The sequence below is a fragment of the Leopardus geoffroyi genome, chromosome A2 (genome assembly GCF_018350155.1).
Source record: "Leopardus geoffroyi isolate Oge1 chromosome A2, O.geoffroyi_Oge1_pat1.0, whole genome shotgun sequence".
NCBI classification, from domain to species: Eukaryota; Metazoa; Chordata; class Mammalia; order Carnivora; family Felidae; genus Leopardus; species Leopardus geoffroyi.
The window spans coordinates 94,430,147-94,444,995 of record NC_059331.1 but is presented as its reverse complement, the minus strand read 5'-3'; the positions used below and the strand labels follow the sequence as shown (position 1 = coordinate 94,444,995).

Below are 14,849 nucleotides of genomic sequence, written 5' to 3'. Positions count from 1 at the left end.
CGACTGAACCACCCATGTGCCCCAATAAACATTTTTCTAAATAAATAAATGAATGAATGCTTATTGTCTGTTCCCTGGTTTAAAAATCTTGCTGGGGTAAAAAGGGCAAAGTACCCTATTTTATCTTATGTCTTAATGCCCAGTGAATTTCATCTGGTTCCTGAATACAATAAGGCAAACATGATAGTTTTTCTTGATCCCCAGCTATAAGTTTATATGAGAAATAAATTTAAATACCAGACTCTCAGAGAGTTTGTCTCATGGTTTGGCTTTTAAAAATAAAATTTTCAGCATATTTTAAAGTAAGACTAGCTCACTTATCTTTGCTTCTAGCTTTAAAAATCCACACTTTTAAATGGAAGTGATGAATTTATCTCCAAAAGAAGCACTGAAGTCAATACTTAAAACATTCAAATGTAGTTTCAAAGTCAAACTTTAATAACTAAACAGCCTGTTGAAAGCCAGCAGACAAAAAGTCTCTGGGATACTACAGATTAATTAATGAGCACTATTAAAGTCAAGGTCTAGGCCCCTTCCCGCAACACACAGAAATTATGTTTATGGTGACCAATATTCCTTTGTTCTAAACATTATACCTGTCAATCTCTGAGCCATGGAAGTCCTCTGAAATGACATCTGAGACAAATAAGCAAGTGTACTCATCACTTGCTATCCAATTACTATAGTTGGCTTCATAACAGGACTGCATCAATGTTTTCAGTAGTACTGCGATAGTCGAGCAGATAGTTCTCCAAATGTCCTGTTCCTTTTTACATGCCCGACCAGGGGAAGAGAGCATGGTGGAGACTGTTTTCTTGGTATTTTGTTGTTCTAGAAAAAGGTTTATTGTCTATTAGACATTTTGGAGTGCACATATACCATGAAAAGGACATTTTGATGGAAAACGTACATTCTGGTTGGTTATTGTTGTTAAGTGCATTGTTCAGCAAATGTTCTGCTATATTGAGTTTCAGGCATCAGTTGAATTATATCATGGTGAAATTTGTGATTAAGGTAAGCTAACTCAAAATGACAAGCCAAGGGCTTTTAAAACCCACATTTCAATGAAACCTGGCAGCACAAAAACAGCTGCTCTAAGTCTGCTCCTCTAATATTTCAAAGGAAGAATAGCAATGGATTTCTGATACCATATGTGCCAACTGCAGAAATTCTAGAACAGCCTGAGAGACCTGGGTGAAAGGTCACACTCTACCTTATACAGATGGCACATTTAATTATTAAAGAGCAATTTTAATCATTTAATCATTCCAGACCCTGAAATGAAAGGTCTTCTCAGATATCTTGAAGATTGTTGCAACCTAAACTCTGCTGTCAAACTTCTATAGAGCCAGTAAATAGCATATGTGATTTCATATCCTAATTTGATTTACATTTTCATGTGAGTTAATTTTGTTTTGCAGGCTTTAAAAGACATTTCACGGGGAAAAAAAATTGAAGGTCATGTCTTTGGCAGAGAATTTGTCTACCCCTGCAGGAAAATTAAATCTAAATCCTTGCTTCAGACTTAAATCAGACTCCAATTCCTCAGGAGGATGGCTAAGTGGTCCCTTTTTTCAGCAGAGCTGCAAACAGCTCTGCTGGAAAATTGTGCAACTAGCCTCAAAAAGGTTTTCAAGAAAATTCCCTTAGTTTTTGTTCATTACAAAAAATTAACAACCCCAGCAAAGCGTCTGATATGTAGTGTTCAGTAATTGTTAGGCCATCCTCTCATCCTCTCAGCAAATGCATGCATGCACACATTCACACCCATACACTGGAATTCAAATTTAGTAATTTGGTAAGAATCATGGAATAAAATTGAGGATAATTCCAGCAATCAAAGGACAAAATCAGATGCAAATCAAAGGACAAAATCAAGTGCAAATCTTGGAATTAGTATGTCTAAATAAGAAATTTACTGTTAAAATAAGAAAATTACTCTTTCTGAGTCAACAATAATAGCAAATATTTTTTGATAACTTATATGTCAGGCACTGTGCTAAGCTCTTAACATGTTAATGCTCATAACAGCTCAGATGGAAAAGTGCTATAATTATCTCCATTTTATAAATGAGGAAACTGAGGTACAGAGAGGTTAAGAGACCTGTTAAGTTCACATTACTGGTAAATGGAGCCAGGATGCCAAACCAGGTCACTGAAATTTTAAAACCCACAATTGTATCAATACCCTCCAGCTAAAGACCACCAGGAATATACCTGAATTTGAATGAACTGGGTATATTTCTTATTACAGAGAAGGAAGATGTACAACAGGGTGTTTGAAAGCAGTTATTAAAGGATTTGGCCTTCTGTTGGGGAAGGGCTTAAGTGAGACTTTTCTCTGGATTGGATGCTCTCAGGAAATGGGGGTAATGCTATGAATGGGTACCTTAATCAATCTTATGAAGGAGGGAAGACGGGAGGGCTGTAAGTGGTAAAGCAGCAGTGGTCACTCAGATTAGCCAGGATAGGGACATAGAGGGTCATAGTAAAGTAGCAAGAAGAATCAGGATTTGAACCCAGGTGGTTCACTCTGGAGTCAGTACATTACCTGCCTTACAGGCAAAAACAACAGAAAGAGCAAAAGATGCAAAAAATGATGGGAGAGATGTTTTGGAGAGAAACTTCCTTGGCTATGTAGTCGAGCAGAGGCGTCAAAGTGGGAGACATACCATAGAACTCCCTCGTGGGAGCTAAATGCTCTAACAATAGTCTGAAGTTTAAAAAAAAAAAAGTCACTTTACAGGACCTATTTGCTTTCCTGGAAGCCATCTAGGTCAATCTACCCACAAGTACCCACCAAACAGATTCTTCTCAGTTTTAAAAGGCTTAGCCCCATTATTTATGTGTGTGATAAGGCTACTTTCTTCAAGAGGACTCAGGTCCCTGCTGGCAGCCTGATGTCCCCAGTGAACTTGATGGATGCTCCCCTCCACACATTCTCAGGGCCACTTTCAGAGGAGTTATCTCCTTTTGGGGTCTGAGATCCCTTTGGTACCACTGCCAGGAGGCTCTGCCAGGAGACTGCTGCACTGAGCTCTGATAAAAGCATGTGGGGGAGAAGTGAAATGTGTCATCCTGCAGAGCAGTTCTGCCCTTTGCTTGGGTAAAAAAACCATGATTTCCTTTGGGAAGTTCGCTTCCCTAGCACATATAGTTCCAGAAGGACATGGAAATGAAGGTGCCCTCCCTGCCGCCCTCCTTCAATTCACCAGCAACACGTACCAAGGAGTGGCCACACAAAACATGAGTCAGGCAAGTGAGTCTCTCTTTCCAGGAGTCTGAATCTTGGATGGAGTAACACAGACAGGAATTATGTGTAGATTCGACATGCGTAAGTTCTCTGCAGAGGCATTCATTCATTTCTAGTTGCCTAGATTCCCAAAACTGCCTTCATCCCTTTCCCTTCATCAACATCTCCTTTGACTCTCTGAGCTGTCTAGAATATTTCCAATATTTTTTTGCTTAAGTTAGTCAGTTCCTATTTGCATCCTAAGAAGCCGAATTGAAATGTAGATTTTATTTGATGGTGTCTTCTATTGAGCAGAGTTTTGGAAAAACGTCCTTTAAAGATGTCGGTTCAAAATAATGAGAAAAGACATACAGTTAAAGCTCTGACTCCCAGTTCACATGGAAACCAGAGTAGACGTGCCCAGGAGACTTGTTTTATTAAGACTACTGGTCTTTGCTCCGTACTTACAGGTGATCAGAATAAATGGCCACAAAGATAATGTGTCTTTGACCTTGATTTTCATTATGCAGCTCTATGAAAAGAAACTTTTCTCTTCAATGGGAGCAGATGATGTTAAGTTCATAGCTCATCTCCAACTTATTTTATTGAAAAACAAAAAGAGAACACCTTTATTTCAACTTAACAGAGAAATCTGATTATGAGCTTCCTAAATCTAAAGACTATTTCTCCAAAAAGTCCACTGTTGTATAAAATCACAGATATTCTTAAGTGGGACAATATGCTCTTCTTGAAATAACAGTGACCCATTTACTTCCAAGGCTTGAAGCTTATGGTGCTGCATTTGAAGTCACACCAAGCAATCCTCTGAGACTCTGAAGTCTTAGTGTAACTGAGTAAGAAAAGAACATAGTCATAACTATACCTTTTGAAAAACATTCTGGATGGGAAATAGGAGGCATTTCCTGAACATCTGCATTGGAATATATGCTTGTAGATACTGGAGAGTGATTTTATTGTAGAAATCAGATATCCTTGGAGATTTTTATTCTGTAAAGTAGCAGGTCACACTACTTTACATATGACCATTTAAAAATATGACCATTTAAAAATGCTTGTCTGTGCTTATTTTCAGATGACTGCCCACATGGAAAATCCAAGAGAATCTACAAGCTATTAAAACTAATAAATGAGCTCAGAAAGTTTCCTTAATCCCAAACCAATAGAGTTCTCATATACCAGTCATGACCAATTAGAAAATGTAATTGAAATGAAAATCCTATCCACAATATCACAAAAACTAAAGGCATAAATCTATTAACTTTCAATATCAAAATAAATCCCAAAACAACACTGAGTTTAAAAAAAAAAAACAAATTGCAGAATGGCAGATACAAGATATTTATATAAATGATAAAATTTAACTTTTTATATAAATACAAAAAATATTGTATTTAAAGCAATTTAAATGCAAAAGTACTATATAAATATTTATGGATTAATATACAAAATGTAGTTTTCTGGTTCTACCTCTGGGTAATGCAAGAAAAGAATGGGACTGGGGAAACACAGGGATTTTACTGCTTAAGAAAATATCTGAAGCAAACATGGCAAAATGGTAAGGTATGTTGTAGGTGGATTATTATTATCCTCTCTAAAAGATCATCATTGGCCGCTACCGCCACTAGTGTGCGTGCTGGTCAGCGGAAGGGCTGGGCCTGTGCTTTCTCCTCCTTCCTCCCCTCCTCTCACTCCGTCTACCCTGCCGCTGGGACCCCGTGTCATCGCCCGCCCCGAGCACGATGCGCCCCAAAAAGGGAGGTGATGGAATTAAACCACCCCTAATCATTGGAAGATTTGGAAACTCCTTGAAAATTGGTATTGTTGGATTGCCAAATGCTGGGAAATCTACCTTCTTCAATGTATTAACCAATAGTCAGGCTTCAGCAGAAAACTTCCCATTCTGCACTATTGATCCTAATGAGAGCAGAGTACCTGTGCCAGATGAAAGGTTTGACTTTCTTTGCCAGTACCACAAACCAGCAAGCAAAATTCCTGCCTTTCTAAATGTAGTGGATATTGCTGGGCTTGTGAAAGGAGCTCACAATGGGCAAGGCCTGGGAAATGCCTTTTTATCTCATATCAGTGCCTGTGATGGAATCTTTCATCTAACATGTGCTTTTGAAGATGATGATATCAGGCATGTTGAAGGAAGTGTAGATCCTATTCGAGATATAGAAATAATACACGAAGAGCTTCAGCTTAAAGATGAGGAAATGATTGGGCCCATTATAGATAAAGTAGGAAAAGTGGCTGTGAGAGGAGGAGATAAAAAATTAAAACCTGAATATGATATAATGGGCAAAGTTAAATCCTGGGTTATAGATCAAAAGAAACCTGTTCTCTTGTATCATGATTGGAATGACAAAGAGATTGAAGTGTTGAATAAACCCTTATTTCTGACTGCAAAACCAATGGTCTACTTGGTTAATCTTTCTGAAAAAGACTACATTAGAAAGAAAAACAAATGGTTGATAAAAATTAAAGAGTGGGTGAACAAGTATGACCCAGGTGCCTTGGTCATTCCTTTTAGTGGGGCCTTGAAACTCAAGTTGCAAGAATTGAGTGCTGAGGAGAGACAGAAGTATCTGGAAGAGAACATGATACCAAGCGCTTTGCCAAAGATCATTAAGGCTGGGTTTGCAGCACTCCAACTAGAATACTTTTTCACTGCGGGTCCAGATGAAGTACGTGCATGGACCATCAGGAAAGGGATGAAGGCTCCTCAAGCTGCAGGAAAGATTCACACAGATTTTGAAAAAGGATTCATTATGGCTGCAGTAATGAAATACGAAGATTTTAAAGAGGAAGGTTCTGAAAATGTGGTCAAGGCTGCTGGAAAGTACAGACAACAAGGCAGAAATTACATTGTCAAAGATGGAGATATTATCTTCTTCAAACTTAATATACCTCAGCAACCTAAGAAGAAATAAATTTTATTGTTCAGATAAATGTACAACTTCCAAAAAGGGATAGGATTTCTTTTAATTAAAATTTCTGAAAACTGAGGGACAAATACAGTTGGGGGATGGGAATCTTCTAAAAACAGAATTATTTTTGTTTTAAAATTAAACACTGTGTACCGCCAATGAAATGCAAGTTCACTAAATGTGAACAGCTTTGCTTTTCACGTGAATAAGACCCTAGTCCAAATTGTAGAGGCTTTTCAGGAACCATATTACTCTCATGATACTTCATTAATCCCCATCACGGATGCCAAGCCGGACACATTTGACAGTGAGGACAATGTGGCTTGCTCCTTTTTGAATCTACGGATAATGCATGTTTTACAGTACTACAGATGTCTACACTCAATAAAACATTTGACAAAACCAAAAAAAAAATCATAATTATTCTCTATAACTTTATCTTTCATAACAAAATGTTTTAAAATATTATTGTAACTGTGAGGAACAGAACAAAAATTTTCCTTATTGTTCCCTTATGCCAAGTGGAGAATCTGAGAATGAAATAAGAATCAGTCTAAATGTGTGTGTGTACATATATACATATATATATATTACTGCTTACTGCTATAAAATGTTGGAGGATTCTGTGTACACAGTTTTCACTGATTTCCAGACCGAATTTCACAGAAAGCCAAATATAGTTAAGTTGTTGGGAAGTGCAAATACAATCGCTTTTTGGAGAAAAAGGGTAGAAGCTTCCTAATACTAAAGGTTCACTATCAAGAAACTGATAATTTGTAAACAGGATTTAATCCTGAGGATTATCTTTGGAAGAAAATGTACGGAAGTGTTTGTTATTTTAGTGCCTTTTCTTAACTTACCAAAGAACTTTATTTGAAGAATTTCATTCTTCTCTTATCAGACTAAGATGTTTGATAGAAATTAAGATGCCTTCAGTTATTTTTGTTGGGATAAAGGCTAACCTCTGAAATTTACTTTAATTGGAAAAAGAATGTCAACTATTTTCATATTTTTATCTGCAGATGTAGAAAGGCAATGGTTAAAAGCAATAACTCAGTAGTTCCGCTGGGTTTGAAACCAGACTTTGCCACTTACAATTGGATGCCAAATAATTTAACCTCTCTGCTTCAGTCTCTTCCTCAGTAAAATGGGGATGATGATGGTACCTACCTTTAGGCTATTGGGGTTTTAGGGAAGACAATCCTAACTCTCTCCTCAGGTGGATCTAGGTTTTGTGAGGCCTGAAGTTTATATTTTTGAAGAGACTCTTTAAGAGCAAGAATTTAACATTATTTTTAAAAAATTTTTTAATGTTTATTTATTTTTGAGATGGAGAGAGACAGAGTGAGAGCAGGGGAGGGGCAGAGAGAGAGGGAGACACAGAATCCGAAGCAGGCTCCAGACCCTGAGCTGTCAGCCCAGAGCCAGACATGTGGCTCAAACCCACAAACCTCAAGATCATGACCTGAGCCAAAGTCGGATGCTCAACTGAATGAGCCACCCAGGTACCCTAAGAATTTAACATTATATATACGAAATAAGTTATAAGGTCATAAAAGGAGTCCTGAAGCTTAAGCTTTATTAGCTTCTCGGTATACCTACCTCTGCTTTCCTCCACTCTCCAGGCCAAGAAACAACAGAGAAAGTAGACACAAAAGTCACAGTTGGAGATCAAAACACAGTCAAGCAATCTATTATTTACAATTCAAAATCCAAAAAGTCCTAAAATCCAAAAGTATTTTTGTAACTCATTTAGCAGAAAAATCCAATATCATCTGAACTCATTTGACAATAAAATCTGATGTGATGTGATATGGTCTTAATTTATCCCACTCAGTGTGACTATTCATACCTTTTAGTGCAGAAATAATAGTGTTTAATACTGGACAACTGTCCCAGAAACTATCATTGAATCATATAATCTTTCTAAAATCTGAAAATTTCTAAAGTTTGAAACCCACCCACCTGCTCCCAGGAACTTCAGATAAGAGATTGTGGACAGTGTCAGGTTTATTACTGACAAAGCTGAACTGAGGAATACATCAGAACCCCAGAAGTACAAGGGCTCTCCATAGCAAGCTTAGTGTGCAGAGGGGCAGAGAACGCCACCTTCCTGGCCTGGAGAACAAGCCTTCCTGAGGAAGCAGCTGCAGCTGCCTTCCCTTCTCTCAAACTCACCAACTCTCCCAGACTTGTCCAGAGGAGAAAGAAGTTACTGAGGGGGCAGATTTGAGAAGCCCAAAGAATTACTCCCAAATGTTTCCCTCCCAGGGAGTCACGTGGAAACATGGGAGGCAGGAATACATGTTCCACACTAGCAGTGGGGTTATGGTGAAGATGAAATAAAACCATGACTTAAAAAGCTTAGCTTTGTTCCTGACCCCACAGGAAGTCTCAGTATCTGCTACCGTCACAGATAAATCTCCTGCACCTGAGTAATTTCCCTCTGGACTCAATCTCAGGACAATGTGGCCCTTTCCAACTCTGGTTTCTTTCTTGTGGTGTGAGGAAGCTGCTTGCAACAGTTAGTATCACCCTCAAGAACAGTGCTGGTCCTTAAGGGATAGATTTCATTTTATCACTCTTTATCTCTTATTTTCTTTGTTCTGATTTCTTTGCTTGTTTATTTTACATTCTATGTTATCTGGCTATTTTATTTATCTTTAAACCTGAGTTTTTACTAACCACTTTAAATCCTTTTGGGAACAGGATGAGTATAAAGATACAAACAATTTTTAAGTAATTCAAAGAACAACAGAAGTATTTGCTACTTATTCCACATAAAACATAGATGAAATCAGTCAAATATGGAGGAGAAATCCAAGGATTAAGAGGTTTTGCATGACTGAAATTTGGTGAGAGAAATAACCTTCATGTCAGATATTTTTGTATCCAATTATCTTCTGGCTCCATGAACCAGAAATTTCTCCTTTTAAAGGTGTTAATGAAGTATATCATCTTATTTTATAAGAAATGTCTGATGAATCAAACTTCTTAAGAACGAAATCGGTCAATGGAGTAGAGAATAGACAGAAAGGCAGTGCTAGATCTTTAGGTGAATAAAACATAAGCTATATGAAATCATACTTAAGGTAACTTACAGAGATCTATATAGAAGAGGTAATCAATGATGACATATTTTTTTTTTACTTTTTATAATCATAAATATATGTGCACTGTACAGTGATTAAAAATAGAAATTAATACAAAAGAAAACAATAAAAGTTACCTAAATTCCTCAACTCCAAGATCATTAATATTTAGGTGCATATCCAGTCATTTTTATTTGCATATTTTTCTTTCATTTTCTAAACAGGGATCACATTTTACTTATTATTTTACAACTTGTTTTTTCAGCTAACTATAGATCCTAAATATCTTCCCAGGGTATTAAATATTCCTTTAAAATAATTATTATAATACCTGTTCATAGTAGTATATTAAAATAGTAGAGAACTGTATTGAGAAAAAAGTAAAATTCTGCTTATCTTACCAATATCCCATTTCAAATATGACATAAAACTAAAATTATAAAGGGAAAATTCCTTACTCCATAAAAATTTAAAACTTTGCAAAGTAAAAAACAATCACAAGGGGCCTAGGTGGCTCAGTCGGTTATGTGTTGGACTCAGGCTCAGCTCACGTCATGATCTGGTGGTTTGTGGGATTGAGCCCCACGTCGGGTTGTACAATGACAACATGGAGCCTACTTGGGATTCTCTCTCTCACCCTCTCTCTCTGCACCTCTCCCTCTTGTGTTCACACACACTCTCTCTCTCTCTCTCTCAAAATAAATAAATAAATAAATAAGACAATCACAAAGTATAAACAATAAATGACACACTGGGAAAAATGTTTTCCATGCAAATGACAAATAAGTGACTAATTTCCTCAATATGCAGAACCTTTTATACACACACACACACACACACACACACACACACACACACCATGGTCAAAGATCAGTAAATTTCTAAAAATGGGATAAAGATGTGGGTTGGCATGTCATTGATAAAGAAATACAAGTGGCTTGGGGCGCCTGGGTGGCGCAGTCGGTTAAGCGCCCGACTTCAGCCAGGTCACGATCTCGCGGTCCGTGAGTTCGAGCCCCGCGTCGGCTCTGGGCTGATGGCTCAGAGCCTGGAGCCTGTTTCCGATTCTGTGTCTCCCTCTCTCTCTGCCCCTCCCCCGTTCATGCTCTGTCTCTCTCTGTCTCAAAAATAAATAAAACGTTTAAAAAAAAAAAATTAAAAAAAAAAAAAAAAGAAATACAAGTGGCCAAACAAAATAAAAAAGAAAAGAAAAGAAAAACAAGCCTTAAGAGGATGAACTGAACCTTTTATACAGAAGGTTAAAACAAAAATGAACACATTTAATAATACTCATTGTTGGGATGATGTGAAGAACTATTCTCAGAGTGGAAGTGTAAATTGGTGCAACCTTCTTTGAATGGTCAATTGGCAATATCAACATTCTAAATACAGACATCTTTTCAATCAGTAATTTCACTACTTGGTCTCTGTCCCTTGTAATTAAATACATGAAGATATTTGTTACAGTATTGTATGAATGTCAAGTTCCCATATTAAATGAATTTAAGGAAAATAACGTATGAAACCATTCACTGGAATTACTTAGTTTAACCACTAGATGTCACAATTGTTACACAAAAATTTAGCTATAGCTAGGTAAATAGAATTTGAAGGTTGGAATAAACTTTCCATATATGTTCTTTCACTTTAAAAGAATTGGTGCTTGAAAAATATGGGAAAATATGGAATAAACTTTCCATATATGCTCCTTCACCTTAAAATAATTGGCACCTGGGTGGCCTAGTTGGTTAAGCGACTGACCCTTGATTTAGGCTCAGGGTAGGATCTCAACGGTTTGTGAGATCAGGCCCCATGTCAGGCTGCATGCTGACAGTGCAAAGCCTGCTTGGGATTCTCTCTCTCCCCCTCTCTCTCTGTCCCACCCCTGCTCATGTGCTCTCTCTCTTTCAAAATAAATAAACTTTAAAAAATTAAATTAAATTAAAAATAATTGCAACTCTAAAACAAGAACTATTTTGTTTATCACTAGGTACTTTGCAAAATAGAGTATTTCACAAAGTGATCTTCAAGTTATCTTTTAAAAATATTCTTCTCATAAAGTCTCAAGTATTCATATGCTTTGACAAGGCTTTAGCTTAAAATGCATTATAACTGGGTAGGCTCACATGGTCTGATTTGGGAGTTTCCAGGAGAAATTCAGGCTTCAAATAATCTTACCTCTTACATGAATAATACCTAAAACTCCACTGTTGTTGATTAATTTTGAGGAATTTAAGAGTTTCCAATATTTAGCAGTGGCATATTAACTGTAAAATACCTCTGGATGGAGTGACCCCTCGAGGACTTACTGCTGATTAAAAATCTACTGGGTTGGCCCAGGAAGAGATGAGGTGGGATGACAACACACTAGGAAGGGGTGGCTCTCAGTCTGGGCTTTGTGTGTCTCCTGTATTGTCCTTTAACTCACTATGACACAATTCAGTGCGATCTTACTACTGAGAAGTATGAATAGCCCAGGAAACCTAAGACCTTAAACAACATTCAGCTTATCAAAACCCATACTGTCACAGGGATTTCCTACTGTTCTTCTATGAAGTTGCATATTTTATGTTGATCTAAAATAAATAAGCACAAATATATTAGGAAACAGATGTCACTGATTTGTTTATGTACTCATAAACTAATTGTTAAGGCAAATATTAAAACCAAACCTATATTTAGTTTCTGATTAAGGAGTTCCACATATAAAAATTGCATGGAGACACAGGGCTAAATAAATGTTTGGTCTTAAAATAAAAATTTCTTCACCAAAGAAAGCAACAGGAGAGCCAAGTTGAACAGGAAAACAATCAACAGTGTCAGGTGATAACTTTTAGAAATAGCTGCTCATTAATTTAGGTTTATATCAAGTATAAAATAAAATCATAATAATGAAAAGGGCTGAGAAGGTCTTACCTTGGCAGACCAAAATGTGGCATACCAAACCTGAATATGCAGCTTTTTAATCATCTTTCATTTGAAAGGCGTTATGTTAACAAAATGATATTTGTAAGCATATTTAGCTACAGATACCAGCAAATTCCTAATACCTTCTGTTCGTGGTACATTCCACAATTTTCAAAGCAGGTTTATATACCTTATTTTATTTTCTCCTGAAGAATTACATTTTTGCATTCATGTAAAAAATATTAACAGCCTATTTATCAACTTTCTCTAGCCTATCTATAAGTTCAACTAAATCAAATATCTTTAACCTTAGGCACTTCAGAAAGAAGAAACCAAATTTACCTACTGAGTTTGTGGACAAATTTTTTGAAGCTAGAAATGACATCAGTGCCCTGTCCCCCATCCCCCTTCCCCTGGCGTCAGGGTAGAACCCACTCACAGCTCTGGCACACATCTCCTTCAGATGGATGGGGCTTACAGCTGATGAAATAGGAATGCCTCTTCATGAACCATGGCATGCTCCGTATGTCCTGCCTCATTAGGACTGCATCTTTTCCCTAATGTTACTGGAAAACAGTGCAATAGTTCTAAACTGGCTAAGGGCTGGGTCCTTTTCTTTTTAAAATTTTTCTTCTATGTCACATTATTGGAGAGCTGTGCAAATACAGACCCTTCTCTCTTATAGACCAGGAGTCTTCTAAGTAGAACGCACCCATGATGATCCACTAGGGCAGGGGTCAGCAAATTCCAGCTCAGCCAAGTCTAGCCCACCACTGGTTTTTCTTTTTTTCTTTTTTCTATTGTTTAATTAACATATATATATTATAAATATATTATAAATATAAATATATAATAGAAGTATTTATATAAATATATTATATTTATATATTAAATATAATATATATTTATTTATATAAATATTATATAAATTTAAAATATATTAAAAATATTTGTATATTTATATTTATATGAATATATTATATTATATATTTATATTTATTTTATATATAATATAAAATTTACCACCTTCACCATTTTTTTTAATTTTTTTTTTTTTAACGTTTATTTATTTTTGAGACAGAGAGAGACAGAGCATGAACGGGGGAGGGTCAGAGAGAAAGGGAGACACAGAATCTGAAACAGGCTCCAGGCTCTGAGCTGTCAGCACAGAGCCCGACGCGGGGCTCGAACTCACAGACCGCAAGATCATGACCTGAGCCGAAGTCGGACACCCAACCGACTGAGCCACCCAGGCGCCCCTCACCTTCACCATTTTTAAGTGGTTCAGTGGCACTGCATCTGGTTCAGTGGTACTGAATATATTCCTAATGTGCAACCATCACCAAGGGTTGGGTCTTTGGAGAGTCTCCATCACCCACCCCAACTCCTGCACATTAGAGCAGAGTCAACTTTTCACTGCCCCCATCCCAACACTGCTACATTACAAGTATTCTCATTCCCATATTTGCCTCTAAAATCCTAGAAGTAGGGGTAGGTCTCAAAACCATTGGCTCAATTACTTTATCTTACCTAGGAAGGATAGATTAACAACAACACACTTACGGTTATATTGTGTTTCCTTGGATTCATAATGCATTTTTTGAATGAAAACATACTTATTATCCAAATCCAAACATTAGCATAGACTTAGCTCTTGTTTTCTTTGGGAAGACAGCCATCTACATCTTCCATCTACAAAGGAAGATTCTGATACACAATATGATACTTTATGGCTTATGGTAACAGTAAGCCAGAACTTAAAAGAAATATCCACTGGACCCTCTCAACTACCCTTGAAATAAGTAAGACAAATGTTATTGGTCTCAACACACAGATTTGGAAACTGAGAAATAAGAATATGGAGTTCCAGATGCCTACCCAAAGTTGTGCATCTGGTAAGAAAAAGATGTAGAATTGTAGAGATCTCAGTTCTTCTGACTTCTGCTGCATCTTACTGGAAAAGGAAAAGAGAGAGATGGCTGGATCTCATATCTATGTATATCTCTTAACCAACTTACTGGATTTTTTTTTTTCTCTCAAGTCCACCGAGGTATTGAAATCACTCCCTCTCAATTTCCATATACAATTGATTCTCATCATTGGTCAATTCCATATTTGTAAATTTGCCTACTCGCTAAAATTTATTTGTAACCCCCAAATCAATAATCATGGGCTTTCATGGTCATTCCTGGAAAACAAATAGAGAGTAAAAAATTCAAATGGCCCAACTTGCATGTTCCCAGCTGAGGTCAAAAAGGGCAACACTGCCTTCCTGTTACAGCTCTCATATTATAAAGAAGTGTCTTTTTTGCAATCTTTTTAGTGCCATGTTTGTCACATTTTTGTTTTTGTTTTTTATTAGGGATTTTACCATTTAAAAGTCCCCTCAAGCATAGTGATAAAGTGCTTTCTAGTTTTCCTAAGTGCAAGAGAACTGTTATGTGCTTTATGGAGAAAACATGTGTTAGATAAGCTTTGCTCAAGTGTGAGTTACAGTGCTGTTGGCCATGAGTTCAATATTAATGAATCAGTGATATATTAAGTAAGGTGTTTTTAAACAGGAATACACATAAAACAAAGTTATAGAGACATTGACTGATGAAAATATTATGGCCAGAGCTTTCCAGGAACCTAAGTCTGTATTTTTCCCAGGAGTAATGGGTCATTATT

General features: G+C 36.8%; 1 protein-coding gene across 1 annotated transcript; it reads left to right on the top strand.

Annotated features, from left to right (window-relative positions):
• Window positions 1-4,939: 4,939 nt before the first annotated feature.
• LOC123607531 (obg-like ATPase 1) lies at window positions 4,940-6,594 on the top strand. Its single transcript, XM_045497010.1, has one exon. It carries the CDS (start codon window positions 4,993-4,995, stop codon window positions 6,181-6,183), a length of 1,191 nt encoding a protein of 396 aa, XP_045352966.1. The 5' UTR covers window positions 4,940-4,992; the 3' UTR covers window positions 6,184-6,594.
• Window positions 6,595-14,849: the final 8,255 nt, after the last annotated feature.

Bases quoted from the DNA above. Each gene is read 5' to 3' on its own strand.
- LOC123607531 (XM_045497010.1), top strand. From the start codon at position 4,993: ATGCGCCCCAAAAAGGGAGGTGATGGAATTAAACCACCCCTAATCATT.